The sequence below is a fragment of the Onychostruthus taczanowskii genome, unplaced genomic scaffold (genome assembly GCF_017590055.1).
Source record: "Onychostruthus taczanowskii isolate IOZ18803 unplaced genomic scaffold, ASM1759005v1 scaffold25, whole genome shotgun sequence".
Classification (NCBI taxonomy): domain Eukaryota; kingdom Metazoa; phylum Chordata; class Aves; order Passeriformes; family Passeridae; genus Onychostruthus; species Onychostruthus taczanowskii.
Window position 1 is genome coordinate 7,443,932 of NW_024499796.1, and position 24,389 is coordinate 7,468,320.

The 24,389-nt window shown below is 53.0% G+C and overlaps 1 protein-coding gene across 1 annotated transcript; it reads right to left on the minus strand.

Annotated features, from left to right (window-relative positions):
- Positions 1-11,156: 11,156 nt before the first annotated feature.
- On the minus strand, positions 11,157-18,672 carry MYMK (myomaker, myoblast fusion factor). The gene is made up of 5 exons (XM_041406873.1): positions 18,501-18,672; positions 16,072-16,186; positions 13,439-13,587; positions 12,408-12,524; positions 11,157-11,401 (listed from the first exon to the last, which is right to left on the minus strand). The coding sequence occupies exons 1-5, from the start codon at positions 18,633-18,635 to the stop codon at positions 11,255-11,257; spliced, it is 663 nt and encodes a 220-aa protein (XP_041262807.1). The 5' UTR covers positions 18,636-18,672; the 3' UTR covers positions 11,157-11,254.
- Between the last annotated feature and the right edge of the window lie 5,717 nt (positions 18,673-24,389).

Genomic DNA, 24,389 nt, shown 5'->3' on the forward strand with positions numbered 1-24,389 from the left:
CACTGCTCTGAGCCTTAAAACACAGGAATGGCCATGGTGGCAGCAGGGATTTGTGGTGGCTGGGGACAGCAAGGTGGCTGCTCCTCAGTGCTGTGGCCATCCACAAGCAGCATCACCCAGTGGCCCCTGTGTGTGCTCTGGGGCACTCGGGGCTCACTCTCACCTCAGGGGTGATGGGGCAATATCAGGATGGGGTGTCTGCTCCCCAAGGGCTGTCACTCCTTGGCCAGCTTTCTGTGCACAGCTGAGGACAAACTCCCTGCCCTCCACGCCTCATCCTCCGCTTCTTTTCCCTTTGTTTTAAAGATCAGCTCAATTTTAATGGGAGGCAGAAGAACTTTTAAAGTGGGGAGGTGGCAACCAAGGTTCCATTGACCAGAGCCTCTGGGGCTCATCGATTTCTCTCTGGAGGCTGGTTGATAACCCAGAGAGGTGTGGCACGGGCAGGCTCCCGATCTGGGATTACCCATTCCTTCTCTTATTTCCACAACAATCCCACTGCAGGACCTTCTTCATCCCCGCTCCCTGCCGAGCTCTCAGCGCTGTTTATTTAGGAGCATCCACGGGTGCTCACGGCCGGGATGCCCTCGGGGGGTGCCCGGGGTGCCCGGGGTGCCGGGTCCCGGTGGTGCCCGTGTTTTTGGAATGGGATTCGTTCCCTTTTCCCGGCCGGCGAGCATGTGGTTGGAATTAGCGGCGCGGCTGCAGGGGGAGCGGGCAGCTGGGTTTCTCCGGAGCGTTTCAGTGCTTAATCTCTGAAGAATGCAGAATGTCTGTCTGGACGGCCCGGCCAAAATCAACTCCGCGGCACGGGGAGGCCAATATAAACGTTCATGTTTTGTGTCACCGAGATTTCATTAGATGTTTTTTATGTAATTGCATAAGTCGAACTACCGTGATGAAAATGCCACAGCGAGCAAATGAGATGAATTGTGAAACCTCTCGTTCGAGGAGGCACTGGCCCCCTCTGGGCCGTGGGGATCCAGCTCCAGCCCCTTCCAAGGTGCTCGGTGACCTTTTGGGGATAAATAATGGGTCATTTCCCCATGTCCTGGCTCTCTACCCCTCGCCCTGATGTCAGGGTGAGCTCAGACCTGGGCCAGGAGCTCCCCATGGCCAGTGCTGGGAGGCAGAGGGGCTGGCTGCTCCTGTGCTCCAAAGGGACTCTCATCCTTCCTTGGAATCCCAGGGGGAGGTAGCAGAGTGGGGGGAGAGGATGAAAAATCTCCCATTTCTTGGTATCCTAGTGATATCACTGCCCTCTTGATTTCCTGCTTTAAACCCCGGTAGAGGCAGGGATGGAGAGTTCAGGGCTCAAGCAGCACCCCCAGAGGTGCTGTGCCCCATCCCCATCCTCTGACCCTCTCCACTAACGACAACAACTTCGTTAATCTGTGCCTTCAAGGCCTGGCTTGTTTTCCTGATGATAACAGATTAATACTAATTTAATTAGCCCTGAACCAGCGCTTTCTTGCTTCAAACCCAGACATGCTCCAAGTGCTGTGCTGTGACACCACGCTGCTGCTCATCCCGGGCTGGAGGGCTCGGTGAGGTGACACCCCATCACCCTGCTCCTCCTCAGGGGGACAGCCTGGACCCACGGCGTGCCAGCCCAGCTCGAAGCCCCGGGTTTTGCTGCCGAGGAGGCTGTGCCGTGGGTTCCCCGCGGGGATGGGAAGCAGCCGGCACCACGGGAGCCCCGGGCGCTGCATCCCCGCAGCGGCTCCTGCTCCGCGCTGGGCCGGCCGCCCTGGCCGCAGACACATCTGCTGGGCGGGAGGGCCTGGAATTCGGGATATTGTTTTTCTGGCGGGGAGCGGTGGGTGCCAAAAGCCTGATAAATTAATCACCTCTGACATGGGTCAGTCCAGCTCTGGCGTGCGCAGGCTGGGCCCCCTGAGACGCTGCTGCTGCAACGCCAAAATTCATCAAGCAGCGAGGCTGCCCCGGAGAGCAGCGGGTTTTGGGAGGGGGCAGCTGCTGCCAGGGAGGGGTTTGACCACTGCAGTCCTCTGGGATGGCAGCACAGCTCTTCCAGCTGCCTGTGCCTGGCAGTGCTGCCACCTGACATCACTTGTTTTGGAGCAGGACTTGGCTGGGTGGCTGCTGGGGGATGGGAATGGATTTAGGATTTGTGCAGCTCCTGTCACAGCAAGCTCCTTGCTCAGGGACTGCTGGAGTGCCAGTGGGCACACAGAGCCCAGGGAGGCTCTGTGGGGCAGGAAGATGTGCAGGGCATGGAAGATGTGCAGGGCATGGCAAGGACGCAGCTGCTGGAGGTCACAGGCAGATTCTTGTGGCCCAGTTCCTGAGGTGTCCTCTGTTGGGAGCTGGGTCTGGATGTCCCTCTGTGTGCTGCTGAGCCTGGGGCTGGGCCAGTGGGGTGATGCTGGTGCAGCCCAAGGTGAGAACAGCACTTCCCCAGTGAGCAGCACCATGGACCTTCCATGGTGGGTTTTACTTCTTGGGGATCTGATCAACCCAGCCTTTTTGCCCAGGGCAAGGCAGGCTCAGCCTGCACCTCACCAGGCTCCTTTGCCCTTGGGGAGTGGACAGGGGGCCACAGGTCTGTGCTGGTGTCCATCCCTGTGGGGTGGCAGCTCCTGACCCTGCAGAGTCCCCACTGCTCCCTGGAGAGAAGATGGGGAAGGGCTTTGTTCAGCCTCTGCTGGGTTTTCTGCACAGCTGTAGAGCAAAGGGGATTTTCCTGGTTTTAATGACTCCTCTTACCATCCACCTCTTCCCCTCTCCTGTGCTGCTTCCCACTCTGGTAGCTGCCAGCAGCAGAATTTTCTTTACCTTCCTTGGGCTTTCTTGGGAACACTTCTGCTCAGAGAAAGAGAAAGAAGGAAAGAGAAGGGGAGCAAAGCTCAGGGGACAGGGTCCCACGAAGCCTTTGAGAGTGTCAAGGGCTCTGTTTGTGCTTGGCATTCCCTGAGGTGTTCACAGGGCTGCTCTGGGTGGCAGGAGGTGTTAAGACACCCGGCCTGTGCTGTGGCCTCCAGGTGGGATCAGAGCAGATCTTATCAGCACCATGCAGAAGCCTCCCTGCATCCCTCCTGTCCTCCACTTGCTTGCTCTCCTTCTCTCTCCCTTTTATTTTTTTTGTCCAGACATAATTAATGTAAACCAAATGCTTTGTGCACAGCTGCTGGCATCCTGAAAACGTTTTGTGTGTGGTCTCTCCTTTAGCCTGGACAGGGATGTAGCAAAACTCTGAGCACTATCCCAGACCTGCCTGAGCAGGGAGCAGCATCTATTGCACAAGAAGCACCTTGAATTTCTGCATTTCCCTTGTGGGATGAGGTTATGGTTGAACTATGGAGCTGCCCTAAAACTTCATCTCCCAAATCCAGTCAAACCCAAGCTCAACTTTTCTTGCTGGTCGTGCTAAGCTGAAACCCCAAATATCTGTCTCATTTTTGTGGCTGCCTCTGTGTGTCTGGGTTCCCCCAGGGCCTAAGAGATGTTCATGCAGCAGAGCTGCTGTGGGAAGGATGTCCTCATGCTGCTTTTGGTGCCTTTGGATGCAGGGAACAATGAGATCTTGTGATTTGTGGGGGTTTTTTTCCACCCAAAGGGACAATTCCTGATCACTGCTGTTGTCACTTGATCTTTAGGGCTCGAGGTGTGAGGTAAAGTGTCTGGCCCTACCTGTTTTGCTCCCAAAAGCCCAAGCAGCAGCTGAGTGGCTCCTGACATCCTGCAGCCTCTGGATTCCCTTCCTGCACCTTCTGCACCCCCACATTGAGCTCTCCCTGCAGCTCCCCTTTCCCAATCCCTCACAGATGGTGCTTTTCCCTTCCACTGCTCTGATCACTCCCTCAAAACCCCAGTGTGACATCTGGGATCACCAGCAAAAATTTAGCAACTTCCATGTCCCACACCCTGCTCGCTCACCCTGGGTGTGCTGGGAGAGCTGTGTGGTACCTAGGGATGCTTGGTTCTCAAAAATCCCTCTTTTTTTTTGGCCAAAATCCCCTCTGGGGTGGTGCACTGAGTCCTGCCATGGTGCAGTGAGGGCTGTGGCTGTCCTGAGTCAGTGGCTGAGCATTCTGCAAATGTTGGAGCTGAATGGGGAGCATGTGAAATCCCTGCGTGGACGTGCTTTGGATTCCGGGATGATTAGGATGCTGCAAATGCCTGGGTGAGAAGGTGGGCTGGATGGAGGTTTGGGGAGTGACTCTTCTCATGTTTCTGCTCCAAAACTGTCTCTGTGTTGTGGCTGGGAGATGGGAATGACACCTCTGGGATGAATCCTCCCAGCAGAGACTGAGCAGCTGGGGCACAGCTTGAGGTGGCTCCTTGTGGGGAGGCTCAGAGCAGAAAACCCATGTGCAACAGGACAGCCACCATTTGGGGGCAACATCTGTAATTTAATTCCTCAGACAAAAAGCACATTCATGTGTCCACGTGAATTTTTTTTTATTCAAAACCCCCAGTACCTGGAAGAGTTTAAAGGGAAAACTTTCAAGCAGCCTGTGGTGGGTGCATGGGGAGATGTGGGTGTGCAGGAGGGGCTATTTCTGCTCTCAGTGCATGGCTGAGTGATGCTCACAGATGAGGGAAGGGCTCTGATTTGCAAAGAAATCCTTCCCTGGCTCTCCATCCTCACACCCAGGATGCTCTGTGGGGCTGGAGGATGCCAGAACACAAACTGTCTGCACTAAGTGCCCTGCAGCACGTGGGCAATGATAATTTTAAATGAGTGAGAGGTTGAAAAATAGCGAGTGAGATTTTTTAAAAGGTTCCTTTGGCCAAGGAGACAAAAATTCTTCTTTGTGCGAGTGAGATGCTTTAGGAACTGCCTTAAAATTAATCCAAAACATGAGCTCGGCTCCAAATGAATGGGACTTGGCAAGAGGGCTGGACACATTATCTTTAAATATAGGCAGGCATCCTGGAGGGTTTCTGTTGGTTTTCCTGGTCACTTTTTATTCCTCTGTCTCCCCCTCTGCTCCCCCGTCCTTGCATAATTCTCTTCCTTTTAATGCCTCTTCCCACATTTTGGGAATGATGTCTCCCCAAACCAGGGTTGCAACACTGAAAAAGATTTTGTGTCCTGTGGCACTTTTTCTCAGGGGAGCATTGCCTGTGTGGCCAGTGACCTCTGTCCTGGGGAGGCTGTGGCTCCCAAGGGTTGGAAAAGGAGTTTTAAAGGTGTTAATTGGTATAAATAGGTGTAATCCACCTCTGCCTTGTAGATTGGAGCCCTCATGGATGCCAAGCTGTGCAAAGCAGGGGTGAGACCTTGTGTGCTTGTGACCATCTGTGCAGCGCCCTGAGCGGGGCCTCATCGGCCCCAAAACCTCCTGTGACAGGGGCAGCAGGGCCCAGCACACCAGGAGACTTGTGACAGCGGATTCTGAGCTGCTTTCCTGGGCTCTTCATCTCCCTTTGTCCCCTTCCCACCACAAACACCAGGCTGTGGCTCACGGAAACGAGCGCGGCTCGCTTTAGGCCGGGAAGTAGAAGCCAGTCCCTGCCACCAGAGCAGGGAGGCTCGGGACCCTGTCAGGGCTTTGAAGCAGGAGATGTCTGGCCATACAAAGACACATCTGTGTTTAATCCTTCTCCTGTAACCGAGCCTGGGCCGGGGCAGAGCCCAGCAGCCCTCGCCGTGCTGCGGGGATGTGTGCGGATGCGTTTGGAGGGCCTTGGCAGCGCGGCGATGCTAGGCCGGCGAGAGCCACATGTTCTTGCAAATGCAGCTTCCTATTGACTTGTTAAACATTTGCTATTTATCAGATTTTGCTTTTAAACTGTCTGTAACAGTCTGGGAGAAGTTGTGTCAAAATCCCTTCCAGATGTGAAGGTGCTACCTGATACTTTGGTTATAACCTGGACCCTCGCTCCTGCTCCGTTCAGATTAGCTCCACTACTGTGGAAATGAAAATGCAAATAAAGACATAAAGAGAGTAGAGTCGTGTATAAAACTTCCCCCAAACCTTCCCTTTTACAGGCAAAATGATCCTGCCTTTATAAGGAGATTGTGAGTTTTATCAGTGAACATTTACTTCGCTGGAAAACCAGAGGAAAGCAGGGAAGAGCAGCTACCATCCCTGTCTGCCCACACGGGTGTTTTAAAAGCATAATTGACTTTTTTTTTCCCCCCTCCATTTAAATAATGTTTCTTTGGGTCTGGGGCTTCCCAGACACATCAGCTCGTTTTATGGGCATCGGGTGATGTGTGCAGTTGGAAACCTGAGCGTTTCCCTTGCATTTGGAGCACGTGGATCAGATAACGATGGCTCATTAAAAGCTCATTGAAAGGCGGTTGCAAGGTCGGGAGCTTTTCCCAGGTCCGCTCTGCAGACCCCCTGCCCTGTCCCTTTCCAGGAGAAACTTTGGGGCCACGAGATATTCCCAGCTTAGAACAACTCCCTGGTATCTGTCAGATCATGCAGGGCCCGAGCCAGCTCCCATCCTACGAGGGAGGGTTTTTCCACTGCCTTTAAGAGGCGCTGGAGCGGAGCCATGCTCTGTGTAATGCGGATCCGGGAGTGTGCGTGATGCACTGCATGATGACAGAATTTCTGGGAGATTGGCCTAAACAGAAAACCTTGGACCTGGGGCTGCTCTGCCTGAGGAGTGGGGAGGCTGGAGATACCAAAACTGGGCTTGGAGAGGGGTTTTGCAGCTGGGAAAGCATCCCTGGAAGGGCCCAGAGGGTCTGGCTGTGCCACATCTGCCCTGCCCTGGGGTTTGGTGCCGTGGGTTGAGTCCACAGCTGTGTCCATGTCTGGTGCTGCTGGGACAGAGGACACCTGGGAGGGTGTGAGGGGCTCCCTGCAGCACACCAGGCTGGCTGTGGTGCTGCAGCTGAGCTCCTCTCTGCCCCAAAACACCCCAGAGCTGAGTGGCTCAGTCTGCAGTGCCCCAAAAATACCCCAGTGCTGCCAGTGGCACTGGATGGGGCTGCCCTGCCTGCACCAACTGGGCTGGGAGGTTTGGTTGGGAATCTTGCTGACAAGAAAGAGGAGGGAAGAGAAATGTGCTGGATCATTGTGTGGCATTTTAAGTGGAATCCCAATACATTAATATGTTTTTTCTCTCATAAATGCTGGGTTAGGCAGATTTGCACCCTCACAGGACCCACTTTACTGATTCCTGTGATTGCCTCTGCCCTAACTCCATCCTGCTGTTGCTGTGTGCCTTCTGGCTGCTCAGCAGAGCAGGACACCTTCTTTTTACACCCAAAAAGGATGTTCATCGGGGCTGGGATTTCTGAAGCAAAGCTGAGAGATACCAAGTGGTCCTATATAGGTGCTTCAGTTGCTCCATCTCCCTTTTTTTCCAGGCTGATGGGCAAGGCTGGGTTCTCACGGTGCATCTGCCCCATGTCCTGGGGCTGTGGAGCCCCAGTGCTGTGTAGGACATGGCTGGTGGCTTCCTTTTGCCCATGCAAATCTGATTTATCCCTCTCACAGGGCACAGGCACATCAGAGCTAGAGGGTGATGGAGGACCCCAGGGCACGAGTTCTCCCTTGGACTCCCCACAGAGCTTCTTCACATACCACTGCTCTTGAATTTCTAGGGGAAACTTTGGTTCCTTTGGCAGTTCCAGGGAGAAGGCTGCTCCCAATGAACTCCTGGTGCCTTGGGATGGAGCAACAGCACGCTCTGAAGTGGGGTGGTATCACAGTGGCCTGACAGCTTCTAAGTGGGCACAAGCAAAACCTTGGCCCCACCATCTGCATTAACCTGGCTGGTTTCAACACTTGAACATGCATGGAGGAATCATAATGGGAGAGTGAGGAGGGAAGAGCAGTGTGAGGAAAAAAACCTGAAGCTGTCTCTCAAAATCACATGGTGATAAGGCCTTTTCTGGAGTGCCCCATGCAGCTGGCAGCAGAAACCAGGCTTTTATGTTTGGGTCTGGCTGGTTTTTCACTTTCTGCAGCCAAAAGGATCTGGATAAAATTTGCCTGGAAGATTAGCTGGCACTAAGCCTGACTAGACATCTCTGGAAGCCTCCTCTCCAGCAGGAGTAGGTTCTGATTCCCTCCTCCGCCAGCCCTGCCCTAGGCAAGTGTGGGGGGAATGTCCCCTGGAGGGACAGTTCCACCAGCCCTCTCCCCTCTGGCACACCACATCCCTTCAGTGGGGATGCTGGGGAGCATGCAGATGAGATCCCAAGGGATCTTTGTCACCAGGATGACAGGGAGGTGACGCTCCACAGCCTGAGGGACAGGACTGGGAGCACGGAGCCTCGGCACCCATGACCCTTCCCTAGGGACACATCCTCCATGTGTCTGCTCTGAGATAAGAACTGGGCTGGGAAATGGCGTGCTTGGGAGCCCCCCAAGCAGGGCTGGCCTCCCCCAGTGCCAGCTCCAGGGCAGATGTGCCCCAGCTGCTGCACACCGGCTTTGGCACCAGCTGTGCTGTCTGGCCACATCTGAGCTGCCAGCTCCGGGGCACAGCTGGCAGGGCATGGAGGCAGGGGAAGAGATGCTGTGCAATGCCATCCCTACGGCGTCCGTGGGCACCCCCGGCCACATCTGAGCTGCCAGCTCTGGGGCACAGCTGGCAGGGGAAGAGATGCTGTGCAATGCCATCCCTACGGCGTCCGTGGGCACCCCATGCTGACCCAGACACAAAGCAAATTTTGGGGTTTGTGCCCGGGGAGGCCTGGCAGAGGCGGGGGAGACCGCGCTGGTAGCAGATGCCGATGCCTCCGGAGCGGAAAGCCCAGTCCCTCCCCTCTCATTCCTTTTTTTCCTTTTTTCTGCCTTTTTTTCTTCCCCCCCTCTGGCTGATCTTAAAAAAGTCCAGGCGGTTTGGGCTTTGTGAAACCCAAATGCCTTTTGCAGCATCAAGCCCGGATCCCATAAGTAATATCCCAGCATTGAAGAGTAAGACAGTATATGAAGTAGACGGGGAGCTATAAAGACACTTTAAAAGGGGCAATAAAAGTTTTGGGTTTCATATCGTCTTACCAAAGAAGAGAATAACAGAGAAGCAGGAAATTTCAGTAGCAGACATGACAAAGGTCACAGCACTCAGACTGCACCTTAGACGAAAACACCTACTCTTATGAAAACAGCCAGAATTTTTGGCAGGGGCTCAAGAGCTCTTACAGGCAAAGCTCTCGGCAGCGCTAAAAGGTTACAAGAGACTGTTTTGTCTACGTTGCTGTAGATGTTTATAATATTTCCCTGCATTGGTGCTGCAGGGGATATCCTGCCCAGGGTAGTGGATCCAGCCCTGCATCTTCCTCCGGTGTTGGGATGCCATCAGCTTGGGGCTGGTGCCAGGGCAGGGACCCAGGTGTGTGTCAGTCCCAGGTGGGTGCTGGCCGAAGGGATGGATGGCTGGCAGAGCTGGAGCATCACCCTGGAGCATCAGCAGGGAGAGGAGGAGACAAAGCAAACCTTTTGCTCTGTGCAAGAAAATTTGCGGGGATTTTTTTGCAGCTGTGGGAGCGGGAGGTTTTATCCACTCAGCTGCTCCTCAGGTAATGTGCCCTCCATGTTTTCATGGGGTTCGCCAACCTTTGGTCCCTCATGCTCAGCCCCAGCTGGGTGTGGTGGTCACCCAGAGCCCTCCTCCATCACTGGATCCCCACAAAGCTCTCACCATGCCCGGAGTGCCCATGTCCCCAGTGCTTGCTGCAGGGCTGTGCCTGTCACTGCAGCCCAGGAGGGACCAAACTGTCCCAGAATGAGCTGTGGGGTGAAGGAGGCTCTGATCAGTGGCTGCAGCAAGCGAGGGAGGCTGCTGGCACTGCTGGACAGGATCCTGGGGCGAGATCAGTGTAGAGTATTTGCATTTTGGTGAAAAACACCCAGGAAGAGCCAGCATGGCTGCGGGATGCCCATGGGGGTGACCCCTCAGGAAGCTGCTGTGCACTCTCAGAAGCATCTCTTGCAGGCAGTGCTGAGCTACTTCTTTCACTCCAAATCAGAGCACTTGGGCTTGATTTTTGGGGCTACCCTGAGCAGCCTCACATAGCAGAGAGCTCCAGTAGCATGCAAGCAATGAGGAAAGCCTTGCACGCAAACCCTGAGAGCATCTTGTAAACATCCTAGGGGCTGGATGCTGGGAAGGAATGGAGCTGTGTGGTTTAGGTTGGTTTAGGTGCTGGGAACCCTTTGAAAGCTCTCTGCTAGCTCTGCCTCTGCATGCAGCTGCATCAGCTGTGCCACCGCTTGCCAGTGACTCTTGGATGCTTGGGGGTTCATAATTCATTTCTATTTTTGTTGGAAACTCATTCAGTTTTGGTTGTTGCCCCATCGCAGGAAGTTGCTCTGATGAATGACTGGGGTGGATTTCTCTTCCAGAGGAACCCAGGCTTAATGTGGGCTTTCTGTGGACATCTCTGTATATCAATACTGCTCTAATTGTCCATGACATATAGTCTTGGCCTTTTTCCCAGACAGTCTAAATAAATCATACACTTCTGCTATAGTAAATAGTCTGTTAGAGGAGATGTTATAGGCTTACAGCCCTCCCCCCTCCCTCCAGGAGCTTCTTTTCTCTGCCTCTCATTTTCCATGTACTTTCCATACCAATGAGGCACCTGCTGCCTGTGCCTGCAGGTCTGCAAGGACAAAGTGCCCAGTGTTGCAGGTCCCTCCAGGTCTCAGGGGCTATGGTGGCCGTGCCTAGAGTTCTGCTGTGGAATTGGCATCTGCCCTTGACTGAGCTGAGTGGAGCTGGAAAGTTTCCCACCCCGCTGAAGAAATGCTGGCATTGCACACTGGCAAGGTCTTTGTTAGTATATATTATTTACATCAAGAGAATGCATAAATAAAATAGTTAATATCTCACAAAAAATACAGGTTCTGTTAACTGGGTGTTGCAAACGAAGCTTTGTGTGCATGGGCTGGGCAAACCTGCACGGAGGGGACAACTTGGGTCCTGGCAGCCCAGCAGAAGGTGACATGGCCTGGGAGGGCAGGGGTCTGATGGGCAAGGGACAGGTCACAGCCCAGCTGAGTGCTCCTCCAGGCAGAATATGGATATTTACCAAAAGCTTTGCTAGGGCTGATGGTGGAAAGGTGAATCTCAGGATGGTTTGGGAGAAACCTTAAAGCCCATCTTGTTTCAATACCCCTGCCATGGGCAGGGACACCTTCCACTAGACCAGGTTGCCCAGGGAACTTCCTGGGGGAGAAAATCCCAGAGCAGGCACAGAGCTAGTGGGAAAAGATGCCAGAGGAAAACCCAGCAGGCAGGCATTTTCCTTTTGGCTGCAGCCCTCCATCACCCAGGGGCAGGAACACGCGTGCCCGGCCTGCCCGGGGGCTCAGACGCAGCAGCAGAGCGTGGAGCAGTCCAGCCTGGCGGGGGTCCCGGCGCTCCCGGCCTTCTTGTTCTCCTTGGGCAGCAGCAGCACGAGGGCCATGGCCAAGGCACAGTGGTAGAAGCTGTGCACGTAGGTGTAATCCCACTCCTGTGGGCAGGGAGAGCGCGGTGAGAAGCGGGAGCAGCAGGGCTGGGGACTCGCGTGAGGTGCGCGACATTAAATTTCTACAAGTAGCCAAAAGGAAGGGGATAAAAAAGATTCCTGAACCTTCTGCCTCCCTTTGCTGTCAGAGAAGAAAGGATATCCAGTGAAAAAAACACCTTAAAGCAAAGGGGATTTAACACGTTCTAATTTGCACATTTCCCGATTCTTGAATGAAGTGTTTCATTACCCCGCAAAGGACGCGGCGGCGAGGCCGGGGCGCGCGGGGAGGCGGCTTCTGCTAAGTGACATTTTTATGTTCTGCTAGAATTTGCAATTACTAAATGCTTTGAAAAATAATCCTTGGGGATGCCTGTGAGGTTGTATCTCGCAGCTCCCAAAGCACAGAGCAGCCGTAACGGCGGGGCTGAGCGCAGGCACGGCCGGCAGCTGTGTCGGGGGGTTATCGCCTGCCCGGCGGGACCCTTCGGAGCAGGACGGGGGGACTGGCCAGCAGCAGGAGGAGAAGGATATAAACACAGGATCAAGTGCCCCTGGGAGTCACTGAGAGTCTTTTCTTTGGCGTGAGCCAGCTCTGGATCCGGCCATGCCTGGGTTGGATCCAGTCCCTGCCGCATCGCTGTGAGGTGTCCTTAAGTCACCCGTGCCCAGTTTCCAAAAAACCCTGCTCGCACTTGACCAAGCCATTCTGAGGACCACGTGTGCCTGAGGAAAGCACATCCCCTGTCCTTGTCACTCACTGAAGGGGGAAAAGGAGACAGAGCATCACCCTGTGTGCCACTTGCTGTCACACCTGCCCAGAATGGATCAGGGGACAGCGACAAGCACGGAGGGACCCTTATCTCCAGCATGCCACCCCTGGAGCCCCATGCCTGAGCTGGGTTTTGTGCAGGGCTGGATGCAGCCCAGTGGTCTGAGTGGGGCTGTCCCTCTCTTGGTGATGCCCCTCACACCTTGTAGAGTCAGGGAGGGTTAGTGTGCACACAGGTACCTCAAAGAAGAACCTCAGCATCAGTGCCAGCGCCCCGAAACAGAAGCCAGGACCAATCTGTTGGGTGTAGACACTCTTGTCAGGATAGAGCCCTTTCTTCTCCTTCATCTTCTGCAACTGGGAGGAAGGAGAGAGCACACCAAATGGATTCACCTGGATTTAGCTGGCTACTCCACCCCAATTCCTTGTAATAACACTGTTTTTTAAAATATTCAGCCCCAAAGCCAGCTCAGAGAGTGTGTGCCCTCACAAACCCAGCTGTGGGAGAGCAGGCCCCAGCACAGCATCTGAAGACTGGAGGATGCAGGACGCTCCTCCTTGTTCTCCTCCTTGCCCATCCCCTCCCCATGGTGGCCACTTGCTTTTAGCTGCTGGCTTAGTGACAGTTTATAACTGGGGCTTGCCAGACTGGAGGATGCAGGGTGCTCTGTGCCTTGGTCTCCTCCTTGCCCATCCCCTCCCCATGGTGGCCACTTGCTTTTAGCTGCTGGCTTAGTGACACTTGCACCACTGTATTTCCATGGTGTTTGACATCATCTTTCTGCAATTTTTATCCCATCACTCCTTGCTCACTCCTGCAGTGGCTTCCCCACCTCACTCCCAGCTGGGTCCACAGCACAGTGGGGCACAGACTGCAGCACTGTGCCCAACTGTCCCAGATGGATTCAGGCAGACTGCAGACAGATTCCTCCCCACTTTATCACCGTGGTTTTATCCACAACTTCCCCAGATCTGGGGCAGTTTAGCAGATCCCTCTGCCTCTGAGTAGCCATAAAAACTCCATAAATACGTTCCTCCTGATTAGAAATGCAGGGACAGGAGATGTGGTAAATTGCTCAGACCGATCGAATCTGGCATTTATCACCAAGGCCGCTGTCTGCCTTCTGCTCAGGTTAAAGGAGAAATCACAGTGAGAGCTGCATCTTGAGGAGGAAATCCCTGAAACAAGCTGGACACCTCCATGCAGGGTTCAGCCCTTTCCCCACCAGGAGCACCCCACAAAGCCCACCCCAGTGCCCTGCCCCACGTACCCATCTGACCGTGATCACCAGCACGGCCGTCCCGATGGGGCCCGAGTAGACGCCGTAGCCCCAGCGGTCGTGGTAGATCCTCACGGCGATGGTGAGGACGCCAAACATGATGAAGGTCGATCTCTTGGGCTCATCAAACTCTGCCAGGGCTGAGGGACAGAGAACAGGGAGCACCAGCTCGCAGCCCCCCTTTTTCAGCTGCTCGCCTAAAGCCTTCCTGGGGTCTCTCCTCCCTGCCCCGGGGTTGCGTCTGTGGCTGGTTTGCTCTTCTCATGTCACACTGCTGGGGAAACTGAGGCACGTGGGGCAAAGCAAACCATCCTGAGGCATCTGAGTGGTGGGTCCAGGAGATGATTGTTGGGGTTTTATTTCAGTGTTGCATGGGGAAGCTTAAAGGAGATTCCCTACCCAGACGAGCTGTGGCTGCCCAATTCCGGGAAGTGTTCCAGGCCGGGTTGGATGGGGCTTGGAGCAACATGGAATAGTGGAAGGTGTCTCTGTCCATGGCAGGGGGTGGAACAAGGTAGTCTTCAAAATCCCTTCCCACTTTAAACCACTCTATGATTTCCCTTTTACTAGACCCAGAATTCAGAGGCGATTGCAAAAACCCTCATGCCTTGCAAGCCCACAATCAGCTCTTGGGTTCATCCTGCATCTCCAGCCTTCCCAAACTTGCCAGCTCACTCTGGCACAGTCTCCACCACCCCAGAGCAGTGGAACTCCCCCACTGATGCCATGGGATCCCAGCTGCCCGGCCATGCCGGCACCTGCCCGGGGTTTGCAAGCTGGAAAACACCAGTGTGAGTAAATTATTAGAGGCTTTTGTTTAGCACAGAATGGGGTAATAACTGATAAAAGTTATGGATCCCAGTGGGCTCCATGCTTTTCCAGCTTGCACAGCTGTGTTATGGCTGTCCTGGATTTGCATTCCGGGAAGTTTGCCCAAGGGTCTGCATCCGCACATGTGCACTCGGGCTTTACAAGCCACAGTGAGAGGCTTCCCTGGGCTTCAGTCACCACACCTTCCATGTCCTTGGATCGTGCTTTTATAGGGAGTTTGGCTAAGGGATAATGTCCGCATGTTAATCTCTGTTGTTTCCCAGCGGGTCAATATTTTAAACCTCGTAGTCCAGGATTTGTATTTTTTGCGAGGTTTCTGAACGCAGTAATGAAGCAATCAAGTTGAATTTTGCTGCAAGGAGCCAAAGTGTCTGGATCAGCTCTGACCTACCCTGACACTGCTGTTATCCACTGAAAATGCCCTTTGGAAATGATTTGCCTCGTTATTTTTTCTAGCTGAGCAGAGAGAGCACTGAGGTGCCCTGAGCCGTGGGGGAGCCCCCCTTGGGACTCACATTTTGATGGGACAGAGCCATTTCTAAGGGTAATATTTTTCCCACCTATTTTTCCCTGCATGGTAAATTTATCCTATTGCATGCCCTGGAAGGGGGGTGCTCCTGCATCCCCACAGGATGAATTTGCCCAGCTGAGGGTTGTTACCCCTGCTTGTGCTGGGATCTGAGGCTGCAGGAACCCCATCCCTGCTGGAGGTCCTGCACCATCCCTGGCTAGGGGCAGAGGAGAAAATCCTATGGCCATTTTGGGGCTGTACATTGGAGTGCTGACTCCAGCTCATTGTGGGGAGAAATGGGAACTCTGTCTGGAGTGGGCACTGGTTAGAAATAGTCCAAATTTTTGAGCAAAACCTTTGTTTCTTGGAACATTTATCTCGCCTGACCCTGCTCTCTTCTCCTGCCATCAATACTCACATCCTTCCAAAACTCATGGTGACAAAATGGGAAAATGATAGGTTTGAACTTTTGGTCTTCCTCGTATTTTTTTCTGTTTCTGTTATATTTTGTGTTAGTGATAAATAAGGAACAAAATGAGGAAAAAGAGAGTGAAACAAATGTGGGGAAAGGAAAACTGAATAACAGGGCAAGGGGTGGGATTTATAGTAAAAAGGAAGTGAAATAAATTTCTGCTCTTTCTAAGCAGATCTAATATTCCCATCAGACCAGGCTTTTGATAAACGAGGAAGTTATATTTGTTTTGACTAAACCACTTTGATTCTCATGCTACCAAGGGAAGTGGGAGATTCTGCATTTCTTAATGCCCCTAAGCCAGGCAAGACAAGCTAATGGGCCTGGTATGGGGAAAATAAGAAGAAATGGGAAATTCCCTGGTATATGAGGTTTCAGACTCAGTCATCTCATAGTTGTGTCCTGCCTTGAACTGCAGCACAAGGCTGCCAGTGTGTTACTGTCATTTTAGCAGAGGACATGTGTGAGAGCTGGTGCAGGCAGAGGAACACCCGACCAACACCACCAGCAGGTGCCACAGCTCTTTATCTCCAGGAGCAAAATGTCCCCAGCCACCACCCAGAACAGTTCCATGTCTGGACCCCACCAATTACAAAGACTTTCCAAGGTGTAAATGATACAAAACCGGATTCATCCATAGCACAGACTGACTTCCACAAAGGACAATTTCAGTGGCAGCTCAGGTAGAGCTCAGAGCGAGCGGCATTTCTGGGGACTGTCCCCACTGACTGTCCCATCAGCCATCCTGACAAATCCAGCCTTTCCTGCCACTGGTGCAGCTTTCAGCAACCACCAGAGAGCAGTTCTTACCCATCAGGGACACCCAGATGGACAGGGCTGTTCCGTAGATGCTGAAGTACTCCAGGATGTCGTAGCGCATAAAGCACAGCACTGATAGCCCAGGGCCATCACAAACGTGGTAAAACTATTCAAAAAGAAAAAAAAATATCAGAAAACCAGTTTCTTACTCACATACCAGTAAGGTAAAGGCTTTTATCAACTGGTTTGAAATAGTGTAGCTGCTGAGAGGATGGCCAGCCATGCCAGAACAGTGTCAGCTACAGCAGGACCACTGATATGCAGTAATGAATATATTTGAGTGATAATGTCATCGTTCCTGGTTGCAAATTGCCCAAGAATCAGCATTCTTCTCTCTTAGTACAAACTAAGACAGGCTTTAATTTGCCTCTTGGCCAGAATGTGCAATCTGATGACCAAGCTGCTTTGAGCTGGGTGCTGGGGGATGGCCTCTCCAGCAGAAGGGGGACTCTGGGGTTGTGGTTTTAATTGCGAAAGATTCTTGTAAAACAATTCAGAATGAGTGTCCTGATGAAATGTGTATGGATGCCAGGTCACTGTCCAGGCTAAACAGGGTTTATATGGCCAGACTCTGAATACTGGGGAATTCACTCATTAGTGCATTCCCTTAAAAACCACCAGTTCCTGCCCATTAACTCATTGATTAGGTTATTTGCAAAAAACCCCATTGTCATGCAACATAAACACAGACCACTCCGAGAGACTTTTTCAGTGCAATCAGAGGAATGCTGCCAGTGCTTGCCTGGCTCTCTCCTTTTCCTGCCAGCCCTCAGCCCTGCAGGTTTTGCAGTGGCAGCACCAGGGAGCTCTGCTGTTCCTGAAGAAGTCCCTGCTCCGCTTGGCTGGGCGCCCTTGGAACGCTGCTCGCTGTCACGGCCCGGTGGGGATGCTGATATAATTTATAATGGGAATTGCTGCGAGCCCTCTGGCTGGCTGCAGCTTCTAGAAAAGATTGCACCACGGCTGGAATTCTTCTCCCTGCTTGAGATTGGGCTCAGGGAGTCTGGAGCCCAGGGGGAAGAAAGGGTGGAAGGCAGAGCGTGTTCCTGGCACTTGTCTGCCACAGCCATGTGCTTTCACTGCTCTGTTCGGCACTCCTGCTGGAGGAGGAGTGGGATGCTACAAAAAATGCAACAGCAGCAGCTGCTGCCCTTCCAACCCCCTCCCCACCATGCTGGCAGCTGCCTCTCCTCCTTTCCCTTCTTTCCCTTCCCCACTCAGGGATATTTTGCTTCTTCAATCTCTTAGGAGAGGACCTGTTCCACCTCCCATCTAAACACGTGCCAATTTTCCTACCGGCTTCTCGGGGAGGTGGAGCAGACACAGACCCAGTGCAAAGTGAAATTGTAGATGTCTGGCTTCCCTGGGGAGCTGGGGCAGGAGGCTCAGGGATGCATTCATATTAACTGCTCCTGTAGTTTTTACAGAACTGGCAGAATTTCTCCCCCTGCCTCATGCTTTAATCAGCTCAAATGGTCAAGGATGTTCTGTGGATCTTTAATAGGAGACCAACCTGATTCTGAGCTATATGGAAGAGCTTTTCACACTGGGAAGATCCTTTATCTACTCCCTGCCTCACTTTCTCTGTACAAGGAACGTGCCAACCCTCACGAGATGCCTTGAGATGGATGGGGATTAGTGGGAAAGGCAACATCAGCTGGGTTGCTGAGCTGTTTCATACTTTTTAGCAGATCATTGAAATATATAGTCAAACAGGAGAATTTTTCCAGTGGGAATGCTGCTTTGGGTGCTCAGCTGGTGTCTGTATGGAGTCAATTAGCAGAGATACAAAGCCCAGGGCAGCACATGGCTGGGAGCAGGAATAGGAATGTTTTATATATGTACAGACATTTCTTCACTAGTTGTTTCCACACAAAGGAAAGCCAGGGAATCAGAGCCTGGCAAAAGACAGATTTCAACCCACAAAGAGTTAATAATTATTATATTTCAGCCTGTTTTAGTCTCTCCTTTCCCAGCGCAGAAACTCCCCTGACTCCAGCATTGCTCCCATCCCCAACTGGCAATTGCAAAATCAATAATTTGACTACTATGTGCTTTTGGCTAAAATGACAGAGGCAGAGCAAGAGATCCTGGAGGCAATTTAAAGCCTAAATTCTGCATGGCCACTTAGCAGCTGTAAAACAAAGAGAAAAGCCAGCTCCAAAGCATTGCAAATCAGTCAAGGCTCTTTGCACCCAGACCTTCTCCCTAATCTCAGTCATAAAACACCACTAACTTTCTGTAAGGCCACACTGTAGGACATCCTAAACTGGAGAATCAGCTGCTCAGCACCACACACGGTGGGAAATAACTGAAAAAGGTTGTGCTGGCTGCTCTTGGGTGAACCAGCTTCTCAGTGGTACGGGGGGCATTAGGGAGGATAAAACATGCAGGGAGAGGGGAAATGGAGAACTTCTTACCGCCACAAAGAACATGGTGAAGAAGTAAACCATGGCTTCCATGTGGAAACGCCGCTTGGCCGCGATACTGATGGTGGGGAGGAAGACCAAGGAGCTGAGGGTGGGCAGGAGGAGCTTGGCCACCAGTGAACCCATGGGTGCCTCGTGGGCCAGCTGGGAGCAGGGTGTCTGTGAGCTGGGCAGGAATGGTGAAATGGAGAAAGCAGTGGGGAGTGTGCTTTAAAATTTAAATGCCCTGGTGGCAGGAGGGCTGAGGGCAGGGAACAGCTGCCACCACCACAGCCCTCGCTGCTGTCTCATCCTGAATTCTTGACACAGCCGGTGGCTCCGGGCAGCAGATGCTCTGTGCCCCCAAAACTGTCCCGGGTGTTTCTAAAGGAGGAAGAGGGAATGTTGTCCTTGCACGCCTTGTGCTGGGTGTTGGATTTGGGGACATGGTGGGTGAGCTCAGGCTCCGGGTTTGCTCACTCCTCATGGGGACATCCCACCCCTACATCCTGCTGTCCCTGTGCCAAGCCTGGTCAGTGCTGCTGGAGCAGTCCAGCAGGCAAAATCCACCTTCTTTCCTCACAAAGTGGAGGGGCACTGATCTGTCCTCTCTGGTGGCCAGGGATGGGACCTGGGACTGTTCTGTGCAGGGTCAGGAGCTGAACTGGGTGATCTCTGCACATCCCTTGCATATTTTATTACTCTCTGCTCTGCATTTCCACGAAGGAAGAACTGGTATGTGGCAAGCACTAGGGTTTTTTTTTTAAACAGTGGGATGTATCCGACGACCTTTGTGCACTTGAGAGACACACACCAAGCTCCAAACCTGCCTTTTATTTCCCCACGGGGGCACACCTGGGGTGGGTGCAGACACGGGGGAGCTGATGTGACACAGCACCCAACGCCTGCTGCCAGTGCCTATGTGCCCTCCGTGGAGTTCAGTGCAGCTAAATCTCCCAGCCATGCCCTCAGCCTTTGCAGCCTGGCCACCTCCAGGATTTCTGTCTGAAATTCAGGAGCCGAGCGTCTCTGGGCTGGAGGAATTCGAGCGGATTGTCGTGCGGCGCAGAAAAGCTGGAGGAAAGGAAACCAGAAGCCAAGCGGCGTTCGGGCTGCTAATCCACTCAGTGGCTCTCTCTTTTATTATGACTTTTTATTATATCGCTGCTGCTCCCCCCCCGAGTTAATATCTTTTCCTTGGAGCCTCGCAGGGATTCTCGGCATCCTTTCGGCACAGCTGTTCCCGGGACACGGGGAGCAGGAATGCTCCGCTTGAGCAAGCGCCTTTGTGGCTGCGGCTTTGGGGAGGAGGCTGGGAGCTCTGATAGGAGCCACCAGTTCCAGGGCTGATAGGACGGGCTCGCCTGTCCCCCGGGAGGGGGTCTGGAGGAAAGACAGGCACGCACAGGATAAAAAAAATCCTCTTTAAACCACTCCAGGACGTTGGGAAGGGCTCTGGAGGGGGAGTGAGGGCTGTGTGTGTGTGTGTGTGCAGGGAATGGCACAGAGCATTAAAGCATTGACTCTGTGCCGAGAGCCTTCCCCGGGGCACGGCTCAGATGAGCTGGGTATGGCTCCCGTTTTTAGCTGATACTGCAGGAACCATCCGCATTCCCTGGCTGGCTGCAGGCATCATCCCTCCGCGGGATGCTGCCCGCACCACATCTCCAGCCGCCCTCCTGCCTGGGCAGGCTATAAACTTACCACAAAACTCTGCAAAACTGAATCTTGACCAATAAATATTGAAAAACCCCGGAGTCCCTATTTACTGTGAAAATGAATCCCTCCAAGCCAGCACATAAATACCCTGATACTCCCCAGGTGTCCAGCCCTGAGCTGAAAGCAGAGCTCCAGCACAGCCCAAAGTACCCTGTTCCTTTTTTGGGCCATATCCTCAGATGAATCCATTATTCTGTGTTTATGATCTGCTTGGACCGGGGACAGTGCTGTGGGGCACAGCAGGGCTTGTCCTCAGGGGGGGTTTTGAGCAGATTTGGGGTTGAGGGGTTGCACAAGCCACTCCAGATCCCTGGCTATGAAAACATCATCTCTCCTGCTTTTGTGGCCATGAGATGGATGTGAGAGAGGTGAAATCACAGCTCCAAAACTGCTGCTGAGGGCAAACCTCCATGTCTGGGTGCAAAGCAGCCCCCACAGCACTTGTGAGGACACGGCAGTTGTGCAACAAGGACGTGCAAGGGTGGTGCTTGTGCACAAGGCAAATGGCATCAGGTGAAAAATCCCATCAGGCAGTTGTTAAATACATCCCCCTCACCCCCTGCCTTCGCCCAAAATCCAGCTGGCTCCCACTGGAAAGGAAACCCCGTTGGCTGCTGGATGCAGCAAGTGCCAGCCATGGCAGGCGCTCCCCAAGCAGGGAAGTGCTGGAGCTCTCAGGAGCAAGAAAACATTCCACAGGTTGTTGGGGTTTTAATCTATTTTTATTTTTTTTTTCTCTCCCAGCTGCACGCCCTGGGCTGGTGGTTGGGCTGCTGCCAGCACTGTAGACATGGGAGGGCAAAAAACTCCCATCAGGTTGCACACGTGTTTCAGCTATTATTGAAAAAGAGCCCCCAGAATAAATGGGGAGGAGAGGGGCAGGCAGGTGGTGAGCTCCTGGCAGGAGCTGCTGCTGCTTAAAAGGTCTTTGTTCACTGCGAACACCGCGGTGCAGACGTGGGTTGGGCAAACCTTCCCGGGAAGGAACCCAAAAAACAAAGGGCCAGGACTTTGTTCCTTCTTTCCTAAACAGGTAGGAAATGGAGAAAGAGCAAATTTTAGCTCCTGAGTTTAAGTGCTGCTGGAAAGGGGATTTTAAAATCTGCATTCCACAGGGCTAATTTCGTGTGGATCGGCGTGCATGCAGGAACGGTGATATATATGGCTGAAAAGTGGCTCCCAGATGCCAAACCCAGGTTCTGGTATGCTGTCCTGGATCCTTCCAGGGTAACATTAACCATGGCTTGCTGCAAGCACTTCTACCCTTTCAACTCAGACGTTGCAGTGGGGGAAAGAGACACAGAGAGTTTTGTTTTATTTTTAATATGAGGGTGATGGTTTGAGAGCAGTGTGTGTTGGAACAGGGGCTGAGGGGGCTGTGCCAGCTGAGAGCATTGAGAGTATTTCCTCCTTGGGGTGAGTATGGGATGATCTTTCATCTGCTTGTGGTGCAGACTTGAAACCTGCTCTGTTGGGCGTCACCAGCCAGTGCCAGGCTGGAAATACTGGTGATAATGACCCAAAAACAAAGAGTGAAGCTGCAGTTCTACAAAGTGCTTTTTTTATCACTCCCATTACTTCAGGGTTTAATTTTTCATCCCCACAGCCCTTCAGCTGGTGCACTCTGATGGTGAGAGGCTGGGTGGTGGCCTGGGCTCAGCAGGTTGATGTGGCAGAGCCCTGAGGAGCCCTGAGCAATGTGACCAGCACGGCACCATCCAGTTTGTGAAGATTTCCTGCCTTTTTTTGATCAAGAATCCTCCTGCTGTGGAAGCACCTGGTGTAGGAGTGGAGCAGCCCACGGGCACAAACCCTTTCCTGCCAAGCTGGAGAAGGGATGGCAGCAGCACCTGGATAAAACCTCTCCCCACCCACTGCTGTCTCTGAGATCCTGATGTGGGGAACAATTTCTGGCCAGCTGGAACCCAGACACAGCCCTGGCACCAGGGAAAGGAGCCCCATAAAGGCAGAGCCACCAGCTGTGCTGGAGCCCTGCTCAGCCACTGCTGCAGCCCCAGCTCTGATCACCCAGGCCCAGCCCTGCCAGAGCACCTGCATCCTCCTCATTTTATTAGTGGAATAAATTGCCACTTAAAATATCCATTCTCCCTAAGGCCTGGCCCCATTTGAGGCAGCTTTAGCTGAATACTTACCCTTAAAAAAAATCCCCCTTCCTGTCTCCCTGTTGAATAAACCTATTATGCATATTGCTCACAGGTATTCCTGCTGCTGTTTTCCTTAGGGTTTTTTCACTCTTCCCTTTCCTCCCAGCCCTGTCATGGCCCATGACAAGCATGTCACCATTAATGATAAGGACATCTGATTTCTTGTCACCAGTTTTCCATCGCTCCTACCCTTGGGATGTCCTGGGGTGGCCCCCCACTGCCAAATTCATGGAGGCAATGCAGGGGTTTATTGCTCATTTCATGGTGTTTAATGGGGTTTTTTTTTACAGTCATAACTCCTGGAGCCCAGTAACGACGTTGAGGGTCTCAGCTCTCACCCTGTTGGTCAAAAAAATGTCATTTTCTGCAGAGAAATGCTTGAAGCTGTCATGCTTCGAGGCTCAAAATCCAAAAAGGGAATGAAACCAGTCTTAGGGTTTTTGGGGAGTCTGACTCACGGATTTTGAATGCCTGTGGTTGGCAAGGCTGCATAGCTGATGGCCCTCAGCACAATACTGCTCAACTTCCATGTCAGATTCATTCCATTCAAAGAAAAGCCTTTGTACTTTTTTTTTTCTTCAATCTTTGAATAGCTAAAATTTTGGACTGAGCCTGGAAGCTCCTCCAGGTTCTTGCAGGAATGTGCAACCTTTGGGAACAGGTAAGATTGAAATCTGCACAGAAGAAAGAGGCTCCTGGAACCAATGAAACTCTACAGCCACGACCATACCTGGGGTCACTGCGGTCACTTGTGGCTTTCAGACTGCCCAGAGATATTTTTCACAGGAATCTGATGGTGAGAGCAGCTCAGTGGCTTTGGCTGGTTCAGTTTGACTCGACGTTTTGCAAACCCTCGTGTCAAGATGACATAAATCAGCCCCATCCCCAGTGTGTGGGGACACGCAGGGATGAGCTGCCTTGCCCAACACTGCGCCGCAGGTCACTCTGCAAGGGACTAAAGAACACTTCTGCCTCTAAAGAACACTTCTTTTGGTCTCCTCTTGCTTGTTTTGCTTACCCAGTGGCGGGCCACAGCTGCAGCTCTTGGCTGCCAGGGGCTTTTTGGGGGGCTTTGATCCCCTTGGTGAAGTTCTGGTCGTGCAGGGACCTCACACGCTCAGGGTACAGCTTTAATCTGCCCGTGCCACACCAGTCTGGCCTGGAAATAACTGCAGAAGTGTCAAACAAATGCATCAGTTCTGCAGTCAGGATGAAAAAGGAAGAAAACCAATTGTCTCATTCCTGAGGGAAGATGGAGCTGCTGGGGCACCCTGGGCCAACAGATTCCTGACCACGCTCACACTCCTGGACCTGGGCAGGGATTTTGGGGGGCCTGGCCACAGCAGAGCCATCCCATCTGCTGTGCCAGTGCAAGGGCTGAGCCAGGAAAGGGCTGATCTGGATGGGAAGGTGGTGCTGAAGCTCCATATCCATGGCTCTGGCTCACCAAGAGCATGTTCTGTGGTACCAGGGACATGCTTGGGGCTCAGGGGTGCTGGGTGTCAGCTCCAGCAGGTCCCAGGCCGGTGCTTGGGGCAGGATGGAAAAGTGTCCTGCCAGGGAAGCACAGGGAGGAGGTCAGTGTGTCCTGCCTGGACCAGAGCTGGCTGTCACTCTGCTCCAGGCCGAGGAGTGAGGCCCCTCTGCCCCAGTGAAACTGCCCCAGCAAAGGGATCCCCCAGCCCTCCCTTGCTCCTCATCCTGCAGAACCCCGAGTCTCTCCGCTCAGCTGAGCATCCCTGGCTCCTGCCAGCAGCCCCAGTGCCCAGCCCAGTGCTCTTGAACTCCTTTCAGCCAAGGAAACTCCTTTCCTCCACAGGCACTTCTCTGGCCAAACCAGCCGCCAGCCGCCGGCAGCGCTCCCCCGACTGGAGAAGGTTATTTTGGAGTGTCTGTCGCTGGCTTGGGGTTTTTTGGTTTTTTTTGCACTCTGAATTCTGCACGGCACCGGTTTGGGGTGGAAAAGCCTGGCAGCCTCATGAGGCAGGGCTGCCTTGTGAACCTCGTGGGGCAGGGC

Excerpts from the sequence above, each read along its gene's own strand:
- MYMK (XM_041406873.1), bottom strand. The coding sequence starts at position 18,635 with ATGGGTTCACTGGTGGCCAAGCTCCTCCTGCCCACCCTCAGCTCCTTG. Across the intron at positions 16,187-18,500 it reads TCACCATGTTCTTTGTGGCG|TTTTACCACGTTTGTGATGG; the intron begins GTAAGAAGTTCT and ends CTTTTTGAATAG. Across the intron at positions 12,525-13,438 it reads TGGTGATCACGGTCAGATGG|TTGCAGAAGATGAAGGAGAA; the intron begins GTACGTGGGGCA and ends CCTTCCTCCCAG.